General features: G+C 35.0%; 1 protein-coding gene across 10 annotated transcripts in view; it reads left to right on the top strand.

The window, feature by feature from the left end:
- CEP126 (centrosomal protein 126) overlaps positions 1-14,390 on the top strand; it is a 115,648-nt gene that overhangs the window by 77,803 nt on the left and 23,455 nt on the right. For all 10 annotated transcript variants that reach the window (XR_015141742.1, XR_015141741.1, XR_015141744.1 and 7 more), the window contains one exon: positions 5,199-7,341. Coding sequence is in view for 7 of the 10 variants with exons in the window: in XM_086338874.1 (XP_086195000.1) it covers positions 5,199-7,341 (2,143 nt within the window). In the remaining 3 variants the exon portion in view is untranslated. The remainder of the gene's footprint in view (positions 1-5,198; positions 7,342-14,390) is intronic.

Genomic DNA, 14,390 nt, shown 5'->3' with positions numbered 1-14,390 from the left:
TCAACAGATGCTGCTGCTGCTAGGTCGCTTCAGTCGTGACCAACTCTGTGCGACCCCATAGACGGCAGCCCACCAGGCTCCCCCATCCCTGGGATTCTCCAGGCAAGAACACTGGAGTGGGTTGCCATTTCCTTCTCCAATTCATGAAAGTGAAAAGTCAAAGTGAAATCGCTCAGTCATGTCCGACTCTCAGCGACCGCATGGACTGCAGCCTACCAGGCTCCTCCATCCATGGGATTTTCCAGGCAAGAGTACTGGAGTAGGGTGCTGTTGCCTTCTCCATTCAACAGATGGAAAGTTCTTAAAGATTTCAGGATGACAGTTATGGGTAAATAATTTGTCAAAACCTATCAAACTATACATTTAAAATATGATAATTTAGGGGCTCCCTGGTGGTCCAGTGGTAGAGACTTCACCTTCCTATGAAGGAGTGTAGGTTCAGTCCCTAATGAGGAAGCTAAGATACCACATGCCTCATGGCCAAAAAATCAAAATATAAAACAATATTGTAAAATTCAGTAAAGATTTTTTTTAAATAGTCCACATCAAAAAAATATGACACAAATATGTAAATATATTAGGTAACACTGTTATTTATTTCTCTTAACATAATTTAAGTTGTAGCTATACCATTGGAAATATTTTTGAAATAATGTATATTCACATTGCTTGTATTTTGTTTTTTAAAGTTTGTATACATCATGTGTGTATTTTTGGTTTGAAATAAGGTGCTATTGTAATTTTTCTTGGCATTTTGTACATAAATTTTTTGAAGAAATGGTAACTTCTCAAAGATGTGAATAAATACGTTTTATATTTAAAAATAATAAATTATTTGATTATTACTAGTTTCACTCCATTCAGTTCAGTTCAGTGGCTCAGTCGTGTCTGACTCTCTGTGACTCCATGGACCGCAGCACACCAGGCCTCCCTGTCCATCACCAACTCCCAAAGTTTACCCAAACTCATGTCCATTGAGTCAGTGATGCCATCCAGCCATCTCATCCTCTGTCGTCCCCTTCTCTTCCCACCCTCAATCTTTCCAAGCATCAGGGTCTTTTCAAATGAGTCAGCTCTTCGCATCAGGTGGCCAATGTATTGGAGTTTCAGCTTCAGCATCAGTCCTTCCAGTAAACACTCAGGACTGATCTCCTTTAGGATGGACCAGTTGGATCTCCATGCAGTCCAAGGGACTCTCAAGAATCTTCTCCAACACCACAGTTCAAAAGCATCAATTCTTCAGTGCTCAGCTTTCTTTATAGTCCAACTCTCACATCCATACATGACTACTGGAAAAACCATAGCCTTGCCTAGATGGACTTTTGTTGGCAAAGTAATGTCTCTGCTTTTTAATATCCTGTCTAGGTTGGTCATAACTTTCCTTCCAAGGAGTAAGCATCTTTTAATTTCACAGCTGCAGTCACCATCTGCAGTGATTTTGGAGCCCCCCAAAATAAAGTCAGCTGCTGTTTCCACTGTTTCCCCATCTATTTGCCATAAAGTGATGGGACCAGATGCCACAATCTTAGTTTTCTGAATGTTAAGCTTTAAGCCAACTTCTATGTTATGAAATTTTACTCCATAAACATACGATAACAACCAAAAAATGAGTGCATTTTACTGTAGATAAGTATATCTCAATACAGTTGATTTAAAAATTAAAAGACAAAGCATGTTAAGTCTGCTGCTACTGCTACTGCTGCTAAGTCTCTTCAGTCGTGTCCGATTCTGTGCGACCCCATAGACAGCAGCCCACCAGGCTCCCCCATCCCTGGGATTCTCCAGGCAAGAACACTGGAGTAGGTTGCCATTTCCTTCTCCAAGGCATGAAAGTGAAAAGTGAAAGTGAAGTCGCTCAGTCGTGTCCAACTCTTAGCGACCCCATGGACTGCAGCCTACCAGGCTCCTCTGTCCATGGGATATTCCAGATAAGAGTACTGGAGTGGGGTGCCATTGCCTTCTCCAATGTTAAGTCTAGTACAATTTATATCAGTAACTTACAAGCAAAGCTTGAAGCTGATCACAATGTTTCTTTTTTTTTTTTTAGTGATAAGAAAAATTCTGAGAAAAAAAGTTTGATTTAGTGAAAAATTCTGAGAAAAAAAAAGAGTTTGCTGAACTTCTTTTTAGGTGCTTTGGGAAATGAAGCAACCACAGACCTAGGCAAAGAGAAATGTTAAAGCCACAGACATCATACTTATGTCTAAAAGGACCTTCTAATCCAGATTTCTATATCTCATTAGATGCAGTCTCGATGAAATTCTTGTTAGAGTCATAGAGCTTTTAGGAGCCTCATTATCAATTAAAATAACTGTTCCAAAAGCAGACATTGAAGGAGCTGTGCTTTGCTTTGTTTGAGTTAGGTTGAAGGAAGTAACAGGTAATAAAGGCTAGTAATATCAAACTCTAATAAACCATTTGCAAAACATTTACAGTAGTATATCAATAAGTACTAACTATACAAACTAAAATATTTTTAATCTGTAACTGACTTCTTTGGTTTCTCAGTTTATTTTCAGGGCTAAAAAAATACTAAATTTTTGTTTAATATCAGAATATTTAAATTTTCTAAAATTTGTGTAAATTTATTTCTACATATGTTATGCTGATTAATGCTTTTTAAATATCTGTGTTATATGTGTGAAATTAGAAATAGTTATAAACATTGACTATACCATCACTGCAGATGGTGACTGCAACCACAAATTTCCAAGGAAGCCTGGCTTCAACAATACATGAACCAAGAACTTTTAGATGTTCAAGCTGGATTTAGAAAAGACAGGTAAACCAGGGATCAAATTGCCATCATCTGTTCGATCACAGAAAAAGCAAGAGAATTCCAGAAAAACATCTACTTCTGCTTCATTGACTATACTAAAGCCTTTGACTGTGTAGATCACAACAAACTGGAAAATTCTGGAAGAGATGGGAGTACCAGAGCACCTTACCTGCCTCCTGAGAAACCTGTTTGCAGGTCAAGAAGTAACAGTTAGAAACAGACATGGAACAAGGACTGGTTCCAAATTGGGAAAGGAGTATGTCAAGGCTGTATATTGTCACCCTACTTATTTAACTTCTGTGCAGAGTACATCATTGGAAATGCCGGGCTGGAGGAAGCTGGAATCAAGATTGCTGAGAGAAATATCAGATGACACTACCCTTATGGCAGAAAACAAAGAGGAACTAAAGAGCCTCTCAATGAAGGTGAAAGAGGAGAGTGAAAAAGCTGGCTTAAAATGCAACATTGAAAAAACGAAGATCATGGCATCCAGTCCCATCACTTCATGGCAAATAGATGGGGAAACAATGGAAACAGTGACAGACTTTATTTTCTTGGGCTCCAAAATCACTACAGATGGTGACTGCAGCCACGAAATTGAAAGATGCTTTCTCTTTGGAAGGAAACCTATGACAAACCTAGGCAGCATATTAAAAAGCAGAGACATTATTTTGGCAACTAAGGTTCATCTGGTCAAAGCTATGGTTTTGCCATTAGTCATGTATGCTTGTGAGAGTTGAACCATAAAGGAGGCTGAACGATGAAGAATTGATGCTTTTAAACTGTGGTGCTAAAGAAGACTCTTGAGAGTTCCTTGGACTGCAAGGAGATCAAACCAGGAAATCCTAAAGGAAATCAATTGTGAATGTTCATTAGAAGGACTGATACTAAAACTGAAGCTCCAATACTTTGGCCTCCTGATGGCAAAGAGCCGACTCATTAGAAAAGACCCTGATGCTGGGAAAGATTAAAAGTAGGAGGAGAAGGGGACAACAGAGGACAAGATGGTTGGATGGCATCACTGACTCAATGAACATGAGTTTGAGCAAGTGCCAGGAGATGGCAAAGGACAGAGCAGCCTGGCATGCTGCAGTCCATGGAGTTGCAGAGTTGGAACAACTGAGTGACTGAACAACAACAATCTTGGAATAGCTATGACAAAGCTACATAGTGTATTAAAAAGCAAAGGCATCACTTTGCTGACATAGGTCCATATAATCAAACCTATGGTTTCTCCAGTAGTCATGTATGATGTGAGATTTGGATTACAAAGAAGGCTGAGCCCCAAAGAAGTGATGCTTTTGAACTGTGGTGCTGGAGAAGATTCTTGAGAGTCCCTTGGACTGCAAGGAGATCAAACCAGTCAATCCTTAAGGAAATCAACCCTGTACGTTCTTTGGAAGGACTGGTGCTGAAGCTGAAGCTCCAATACTTTGGGCACCTGATGCGAAGAACTGACTCATTAGAAAAGAACCTGATGCTGGGAAAGATTAAAGGCAGAAGGAGAAGGGGACAACAGAGAACGAGATGGTTGGATGGCATCACTGACTCAATGGACATGAGTTTGAGCAAACTCCGGGAGTTGGTGATGGACAGGGAGGCCTGGCATGCTGCGGTTCATGGGGTGGCAAAAAATTGGACACGACTGAGCGACTGAACAACAAGAATACTTTGAAGTGATCATGAAATTTTATTAAAAACTGATAATTTCCATTAGATTACATTGAAGTAATGATGAGACTCTTACTGTAAAGAATTCATGGAAATTATTACTGTGCTAAATCTCCAAAAATGAGTCATTAAAATCAATAGTTCTCAGTCTTAAATCCACATTAGAATTCCCTGGGGAATTTAAAAATAATAATACCAGTGCATGCACTCCATCTAAGTATTAAATCAGCAGGATCCAGGCATGTTTTCATAGACATCTTATATTTTTATAGACCATGAGATTAACTTTTATAAGAATGTATAGCCTTACCAATAGGAAAGTCATATTAGAGTCATAGGGCTTTTAAGAGCCTCATTCAAGTCCAGTCCGAGTCTCAGGAAAAAAAAAATACCCTTTGTAAATAACTATGTTTCAGAATTTCACATGCTGTTATGAAACCTTCAGGAAACTATTCTCTGAATGGAACAGCAATAGCAAAAATTATTTTCTAAGCTATAACTAATGGCTAGGATAATTGAGTAGTTACTTTAAGGTGAAGAAACTAAGGCAAATACATTTTATTGTCTTTGTTGGCTCCCTCTTTTTCACTGTGAGGACTGCTCCAGGGATATGGATTATTTATATACCTATACTGTCTGTAGTCATATTACTCTCTTTTATGTGCCAAGTAATGGTGGTATGTTGAATCATTTTTGTTGACACTTAAAATTTCTAAGCTATAAAACAATGTTCTTTTTTTTCTTTCAGAAATTTCGTGATGAAGTTAATCAGATAATAAATTCTGAAACCCTCTCAAGTATAGACAGTCTTGAGGCTGGGGAACGTGAAGAAATATATTTAACACTTAATAAGGAGCCTTCCACATCAGTCCAGCAGCAGAATTCTATTTCTCTCAAATTAGCAAATCTGCAATCAACTAATCTAAGCTGCTTTGATGAAGATAAACTGTCATTCTCTAAAACTCAACACATAAATAATTGGCTTATAAATATAGATGATCCAAATATTTTCTCAGATATTTTTAGTAAACCTAGTATTCTCCCTGATTCAAGTAAATGTTTTAATAGTAAAGAACAAAATCCATCTGCTCTGAGTAGAACTGAGGAAAGAGCCGTAAATACTGCTAATAATTCAGTAGCCGTTCTACATAGTCCATCCATATTTGTACAAGATAAAAAAAGCAAAAACACATCTGAAACTAGTGTTATAAGGACAACTGACTCCTCTTCTGGAGCATTCAAAAGGGAGAGACCATTAGTTACTGAGAGCCCAAAATTTAAATTCAGCAAAGCCTGGGCCACTCCAGATTCTCTAACCCAGGAAATCACAATAATTTCAGACCAAGAGAAATATTCTGAAATGACTCAAGAAAATAGAACTACTTCAGTTCCTACTTCATTTGTACCTTTGGCAACACCTTTAGTTTTGCCATCGAATACACAATCAGCTAGGCCTTTACCAAAGAGCAGTATACACATAAAAGAAATTGACCCAGTGCAGTGTTCTGATAAGTTAGGGGAAATGAAAGACATTAAAGATGAAAAGACAAAATATTCTAATTGTAATGAGGAAGAGTTGTCTTCGTTTTCAGATAATTTTCAAGTAGCCTGTATACTTCACAACTCTGATTCAGAAGATAAACAGAAAATACATGAAGCATCAAAATCATTATCTAATATAATTTCTAATTGTGACTTAGTCAGTCAGCACAAGAAAATGAAATACAATATTTGTGAGAAGAATAGTGTGAGATTTCTTAAAAGTATTTTAAAGAAAGAATCTAAATACGAGCATGATTATTTTAAGGCACTGGTTACAAACCAAGGCTTTAAGTTAGGAAATCAAAAAGCAGCAGATATCAGAGATAGTATTGAATTAACAAAAGAAAAAGGGAAAAGTGCAGAAACTCCAAAAACTATTAAAAAACTGAGATGGTTTGATGAAACTGGCAATACAAGGAAAAATGCTGAAGATAGTCATTTGCTGAAGAGTAGAAAAAGAGTATCTCAACAGTGGTCTCAACCATGCCACATTCGAGCTAAAAGTGGTGCTGCCAGCAACATGCCTAGTATTCCTGCTTCTGCTGTGGATTCTGCTAATAAAAAAGAGCCCAAGGACAATTTTATCTCTGAAAATGTCACTGCTTTAGGAGGATCTGGAACAGACCATGTGCCTTTGAACTGTTTTATACCTTCAGGTTATAACACTGCTAAACAAGCCTGGCCAGACTCCACAGAGGAGGAAAGTATATCCCCTGTAAAGAGCGGTGGTTCCAAAACTCAGAAAACTAATCCACAAAGGAGTGAAGCGAAAGTCATTAGAAGAACAAGATCTGCTAAAGTCCAGTCAGGCTTTGTATGTATGAACAGAAAAGGCACTGTTACTCGACCACAGTCTGCGAGCAAAGCCAACACATTTGTACAGGCTCAGGGTAAATTAATTGTACCTCATCCTCCTCCTACATCTCAATTAAATATTAGAAGTTGTAAAAATGTACAAGCATCTCAGTGTCAGTCTGTAATGCCTGAAAATTCTCAAAACATGAGTACATGTAACTACTTTAATTCAAAACATATGCTTCCAACAGAATACAAGTTGAATCAGTGGAATCAAGAAAGTAGTCTTCCACTCCCTCATGTCTGTTCTGACTTAGTCACTGTGATGCCAGCTCTACCATATTGTTCTTCGGAGTGCCAAACGTTAACGAAAATAAATCATTCACATGGCAGGCGAACTGTTGCCCTGCAAGATGGGACGTTATATTGCCCCCAAAGATGTCCAACATATGAAGAAAGTCATCCCTCTGTGACTCTTAAAACTACTAGAGAAGAACTGGTTCCCTTGTGGAAAAGACAGCATAATATTCTGGGTCAAAATGAAAAGGCTGCTGGTAAGAATAAATTTATATATTTTTATAGGTAAAATGTGAAGTTTTTCTTATTGTGGTTTGATAATGTACCTTACAATATATTAAAATTGAACAATAACAGCCTTATAGAAATAACATCACCCATAATATTGTACCTTTGTCTGTCTAGTAGCTAACACTTTTAAGCAAATGACCCAACCTTTGCTTAACTAAAATTAGAAACTTTTGCTAACTTCTGTTTTTCCCATGACTTGTTAGTTTAAAAGAGGGAAGACAAGAAATGTGGTTTGATTCTTATCCCATATCATTCTGTTATTACTGCAGTGTTATAGTCAAAATTTCTGTCAAAGTAAGCACAGTGGAAAATATTTGTTTAAATTATTCTAAACAGGTGAATAAATGTGATTATAATACTTTTCTTTATTCTTATTTAAAATATTTGTTAAATTTAATTGTTATTTGCTAACAATAGGTGTGCCTAACCCTCTAATTATCTTTCCAAAAGAGGGGCAGCTCTGTTTTAATTGGCTATGTATGGAAGGTTTCATATGAAGGAAAAAAATATAGAATTCCTTTAAACATTTTTGAAAATTAATTCTCTGTGTTATGCCATTGCCCTTAGTGGGCCTTGTTGACTCTTCATGAGCTACTTTCCTCTAAAGGAATGGACTACAGGCCCATACATTTTTCTACTAGTAGAAATCAGATGACTAGTCAGAAATACATAAGATTTGAGAAAAAAATCAGAAAAGCAACTCTTTCTTTTCCCAAAGGTATGAATAAATATTAAGATATAAAGTGAGAGTTAGTTTAGATTTAATATTTACACCTTTCTTCAATTGGCCCATGAGATTTTAAGAACAAATATTTAAGAACAAATATCATTTTGATATTTGGCAAAACTAATACAATTATGTAAAGTTTAAAAATAAAATAAAATTAAATTAAAAAAAAAAAAAGAACAAGGGAATTTTTTTGACTTCTTTACCTTATCCCCAGATTTTAACAATGCCTGGCACTTAATAAGCACCCAAACTTTTCTTAAACTGAATGGACACAGGCCATGTTAGCAGATGGGAAGCTAAATGCAAAGACTCTAGTTTTAAACTAGATTTTTAAATAGTATTTCTCTTACTAAAGGTTTTGCTTTATTTTTATCCAGCCACTTCACAGTGTAACTTTAGTTTTCACACTACTTCCAAAAAATGAAAGCATCATGTAGATTTGATATTTTAAAGGAAATTATGATGGTTAACTGTTTTGAATTTCTACTCTTTGCCAATTATAGTAATAAGTGCTTTATACATATTATCTCATTTAAGCCTCACAGCAATCCTAACAAATATGTATTTTTTAAAACCTCATTTTGCAAAGAAGGAAATAGAATTGCCAAAAGTCAAGAGCTATTATCAATAAATAGCAAAAATAGTATTTTCATCTAAATATCTATGATTCCAAGTCCCATGCTTATTCTACTAAAACTATGTAATAAATATAATCATTAAGAAAACATATGTCTGAGATGATCAGGAAAAGCATTAGGAAATATAATTTCCCAATAGCATAAATATAAAAATATAACATATGAAAATTATATTCTCATTCTCTGATAAAAGAAAAAATATATATTGTATATATAATCTGAGAAACAAATATTTTTCTAACTTATAATCAAAGTCGGGGCCTTTGTATAAGAAATACTGGAAAAGTTTAATATTTTTAGCCATGTTTTTAAAGAGAAATGTTGAAAGTGTTGTGTATATCCATACTTTTTGTTCATTGTTTTGTTTTTATGGAAGTATAGTTGATGTACAATATCATATTAGTTTCCAGTATACATCACAGTGCTTTAATATTTTTATAGATTATACTTCATTTAAAGTTATTAAAAGCCAATGGGTATATTTTCCTGTACTGTACAATATATCCTTGTTGCTTATCTATATTTTACATAGTAGTTTGTATCTCTTAATTCCATACCTCTATCTTGCCTGTTCCCCCTTTACACTTCTCACTGGTAACCACTGGCTTGTTTTCTTTTTTTTTGGCTTGTTTTCTATACTGTGAGTCCATTTCTGTTTTGTTATATACTTTCATATGTCTTAGTTTTTAGATTCTGCAAGACAGTGATAACAATACTGTTTTTATTCTCTGTCTGCCTCATTCACTAAGCATAATACTAAGTTTGTCCATGTTATTGCAAATGGAAGAATCTCATTCTTCTTATGGCTGAGTAATATTCCTCTGTGTGTGTGTGTGTGTACCACATCTTCTTTATCCATTCATCTGTTGATGGGCACTTGCATTTCTTCCATAACCTGGCTATTGCACATAATGCTGCTATGAACATTGAGGTGCACATAGCTTTTTAAATTAGTGTTTTCATTTTCATCATATATATGTCAAGGAGTGGAATTGTTGGGTCATACAGTAGTCTTATTTTTAGTTCGTTGAGGAAGCTTCATGCCCTTTTCCATAGTGACTGCACCAATTTACATTCCTACAGTACAGGAGGGTTCCTTTTCTCCACACCCTCTCCAGAATTTATTATTTGTAGACTTTTTAATGATAACACTTTGACTGGTATGATACCTCACTGTAGTTTTGATTTGCATTTCTCTAAAACTTAGTGATATTGAGCATCTTTTTGTGTGCCTGTTAGCCATCTGTGTGTCTTCTTTTGAGAAATGTCTATTTAGGTCTTTTGCCTGTGTTTTTTTTTTTAATAGGATTATTTATTTTATTTTACTTTTTTGCTATTGAGTTATCCGAGCTGTTTACATATTTTAGATATTAACCCCTTATCACAAAGAGTCAGACATGACTGTGCAATTGAACAACAACAACAATTGGTCATATAATTTACAAGTATTTTCTCCTATTCATGAGGTTGTCTTTTTGTTTAGTTGATGGTTTCCTTTGCTGTACAAAAGCTTTTAAGTTTAACTGGATTTTCTTTATTTTTTCTCTTATTTCCTTTGCTTTAGGAGACAAATCTTGAAAAATATATTGCTATGATTTCTGTCAGAGTGTTACACTTATATTTTCTTCTAGGAGTTTATGATTTCCAGTCATATTTAGATCTTTAATCCATTTTGAGTTTATTTTTGTACACTGTGTTAGAGAATATTCTGATTTCATTCTTTTACACTTAGCAGTCCAGTTGTCCCAGCACCACTTATTGAGGAGACTGTCTTTTCTCTATTGAAAAGCAGAAAAGGTTAATTGTCATAGGTTAATTGACCATAGTGGTGGGTTTATTTCTGGGCTCTCTCTTCTGTTCAGTTGATCTATGTGTCTGTTTCTGTGCCAGTACCATGCTGTTTTGTTGTTTATTTCTATACTTCTTTTTTTTTTATTTTATTTTTTAACTTTACAATATTGTATTGGTTTTGTATTTGTATTGTATCAACATGAATCTGCCACAGGTATACACGTGTTCCCCATCCTGATCCCACCTCCCTCCTCCCTCCCCGTACCATCCCTCTGGGTCGTCCCAGTGCACCAGCCCCAAGCATCCAGTATCGTGCATCGAACCTGGACTGGCGACTCGTTTCATATATGATATTATACTTCTTATTATTGTAGTTATACTTAGAAAATATAATACTAACAAAACTTTGTATGTTCAGTCATTCAAACATTGTTTAAAACTGTTTTAAATATTAAACATTTCAAGTGAACCCCTTGTTAATACTGAATTATAGTTCTCAGGGCTAAGTCATTTCGTATCTGAATCTGCAACCCCGTCGGCTCTAGCCTGCCAGCATCGTCTATCCACAGGATCTCTATCCACAGGTATTCTCCAGGCAAAAATACTGGAGTGGGTTGTCATTTCCTATTCCAGGGGATATTCCCAACCCAGGGATCAAACCCACATCTCTTATGTCTTCTGTGTTGGCAGGCTGGTTGTTTACCATTAGTGCCACCTGGAAAGCCCATGAATTATAGTTCAGTGAGCATCTATTCATTTTTTTCTACTCTACTATTTGCTATGGCATTTTTATTCTCATAGTCAGTGTACCCAGAGTTGACAGTTATGGATGGTGTCTTGCTCTCTGTTAGCATATCCAAAACTCTCCAGCAAAACTTTCAGTAAAAACTCTATTCCATGAAACCCAAGCCATTCAACTGTACCAACTTCTGACCTTTCAAGTCATTTTCCCCTGAAGATGACTTTGATATCTAGTTCACAGTCTTCCTTTATTGGAAAAGTCTTTGCCAATATACTGGTGACTCAGCATTCATGTGAGCGAACGATCCAACACCCTGATCTCTCTCAATCCTTTCTCACCTCTAGTGATTTTCTGTACTAGTGATTTTCTAGTGATTTTCTGCCTCAAGTACCCATTCCCTTTGTCATACTTTGGACTGGGTCAACATCAATAACTTCCTTACTTCTAAAATTAGTAATTTAATTTACATTTTTCTTTCTGATTGCAATATGCTTTTTGCACCAGGTGTTTTACATCAGTGGAATAAAATACAATCTAAAAACAGACTCATATTTGAATGCTTGATTTTTGGCAAAGATGGTACTGCATAGCAGGGAGAAAGTACTTGTCTTTTTATTAAATGGTACTGAGTCAATTGAATGATTTTATGAAATTAGTAAAATGACTCTTAGCTCACACCATACACAAAAATCAATTCCAAGTGAACTGTATATATGAATATGGATAAAATAAAATTTAAAAAAAAATGAATATGGAAAGTGAAAAAGAAATGCTTCTAGAAGATAATACAGGGAATGTGCTTATGACTTTGGGATGGGCAGAGATTTTTTATACAGACATAAAAAACACTAACCATTAAGGATAAGACTGAAATTTTTTCATCCAAAACACCATTAAACTGTAGAGTGAAAGCAGATATTTATAATGCATAATACCATCAAAGAGTTCATGTCCAAAATATATAAAGAACTCCTACGATCAATAAGAAAAAGACAATGTAGTTATATGAGTCATGTTTGAACCAACAAAACAGAACCAGTAAGATATATTGTTTATTGCAACAGATTGGCTTACGTAAATATGGGGAATAGGGAATCTAAGCAAGTACAGAATTTTTAGGTCAGGCCAGGAAGAAGGGCAGAAACTCATAGCAATAGATGAAACTTGCCATTCACAGGCAGAATTTTGTATTCTCTCAAAAAAGACTTACCTTTGAGGCCTTTGACTTAATTGACTCAAGTTCACATGGGTTATCTAAGATAATCTCCATTACTTAAAGCAAACTGATAATAGACTTTAATAATATCTACAAAATACCTTCACAGGAATACATTAGTGCCTAATTGAACAACTGGGGACTGTAGACAGATGACATATCAAAAAAACCATCACACCAATTTATTTTAAAGGCAGTATATTTGAATTAGCTTTTCATAAAGTAGGCTTATCAAATAGTAAATTAACATATGAAAGACTTCAACCTCAGTCTTCAGAAGAATTCATATTAAAATAATTAGATAAAATTACATCTGAAGGGCTAAAATTTTTAAGCTACAATGCTGTTAAGAAGGATGTGTGATGCCTGGGAGCTCACATCTACTAAGTTTGAATATATGCATATCCTATGACTCAGCAATTCCAGACCTGCAGGTGTGTGTGTGTGTGTGTGTGTGTGAAATTCATTCATATGTAAAACAGAAGATATGTACCAGAACTTTCATAGCAGTTTTATAGCCATAATCTAGAATAATCTCAAATGTTCTTCAGTGCTATAATATGTCAAGTAAAAGTTATTCATTCAGTGTAATACCATAATAAAAAATGAATCAGCCACTACTAAGAAACAGTAACGTGACTAAATCTCACATCAGGATATCGTGCAAAAGAAGCCAGTCATAAAAATGCATATTATATTCCATTTCTATCAGGTTGAAGAATAGGTAAAACCATGGATGGGGTTATATGGAAACAGGTAAGAAGGAAAGCTTTTTCAGTGCTGGTAATGTTCTATTTCTTGACTTGGGTGTCTGCCATCTGGGTGTGTCTACCTGAATACTTACAATTTGCACATGTTTCTATAGGCAGCTGTACTTCAGTTTTTTAAAAATCCAAATGATGTTGACATACTAAATACTTTGAAATCTGATTGCAAAAAGAATGCTTTGTTTTCTTCTCCAGGGAGTATTAAAAATACCTTCAAGGAATCAAAAATTTGATTACTAGAAAAGATCAAAGATACAATTGAGCTTAGCTCCCATACTTTATGGATGAGGAAACTGATACACATAAGGAGATTATATACCCCAAGATGACACAGGTAGTTCAAAGCAGAGCCAGAATTTTGTATTGCAGCTGAATTTATTCTTATGGTAGAATAAATCTAGTTTTCATGAGATCAGAAATGTAATTAGAGATACTGAAGCAAATTATTCTAGATATAAATTAGGTAGCATTTACTATGTGCCAGTCAATATTGTAAGCACTTTACGTGTGGAAACAAGTTTAATTCTCTCAATAGTTTAGTGAGTAAATAATAATACTCCCATCTTATAAATGAGGAGAATGAAGCAGTGAGAGGGCTAATAACTTGTGTAAGCCACATGACTAGGACTAATGGCAGACCCAGGGTTAAAATTCAGGCATTCTGTCTCTGTTATCTCTACTGTTAATTACTTAGCTATTATGCTTATAATTAAAAACAAAAACAACAAAAATACCTCTCTCTGTAAGAAGATGGAGATAATCTTATTGTGATGATTATTTTGAAATATATATGTTACCTACTAATCACATTGTATACTTTAAACTTAAATATGTTACATTGTCAATATTTCACTAAAGCTGAAGAGTATAAATTAATTTTTAAAACTCTGAATAACCACAAATTTTTCAGTGATACACATTTTTAAAATAGTACATTCATCTAATACAGTTTGTCAAAAGTACAGAGTAACGAAGTCATTAATCAAATGAATAATGGCATGAAGATTTAAAATCATCTTTACCAGTTGAAGTGATAAACCAAAACTAAAAAACTATGTAGAGATAACTATAGTCATGTATATGCATTCAATACAATTTTTAAAAATTTTTAATTGGAGCATGGTTGATTTA

This window comes from Bos grunniens, chromosome 15 (genome assembly GCF_055505025.1).
Source record: "Bos grunniens cultivar Pamir isolate PY7600 chromosome 15, Bosgru_T2T1.0, whole genome shotgun sequence".
NCBI lineage: Eukaryota > Metazoa > Chordata > Mammalia > Artiodactyla > Bovidae > Bos > Bos grunniens.
Note: the sequence above shows the minus strand (reverse complement) of the source record. Positions and strands in the feature narration are given on the sequence as shown.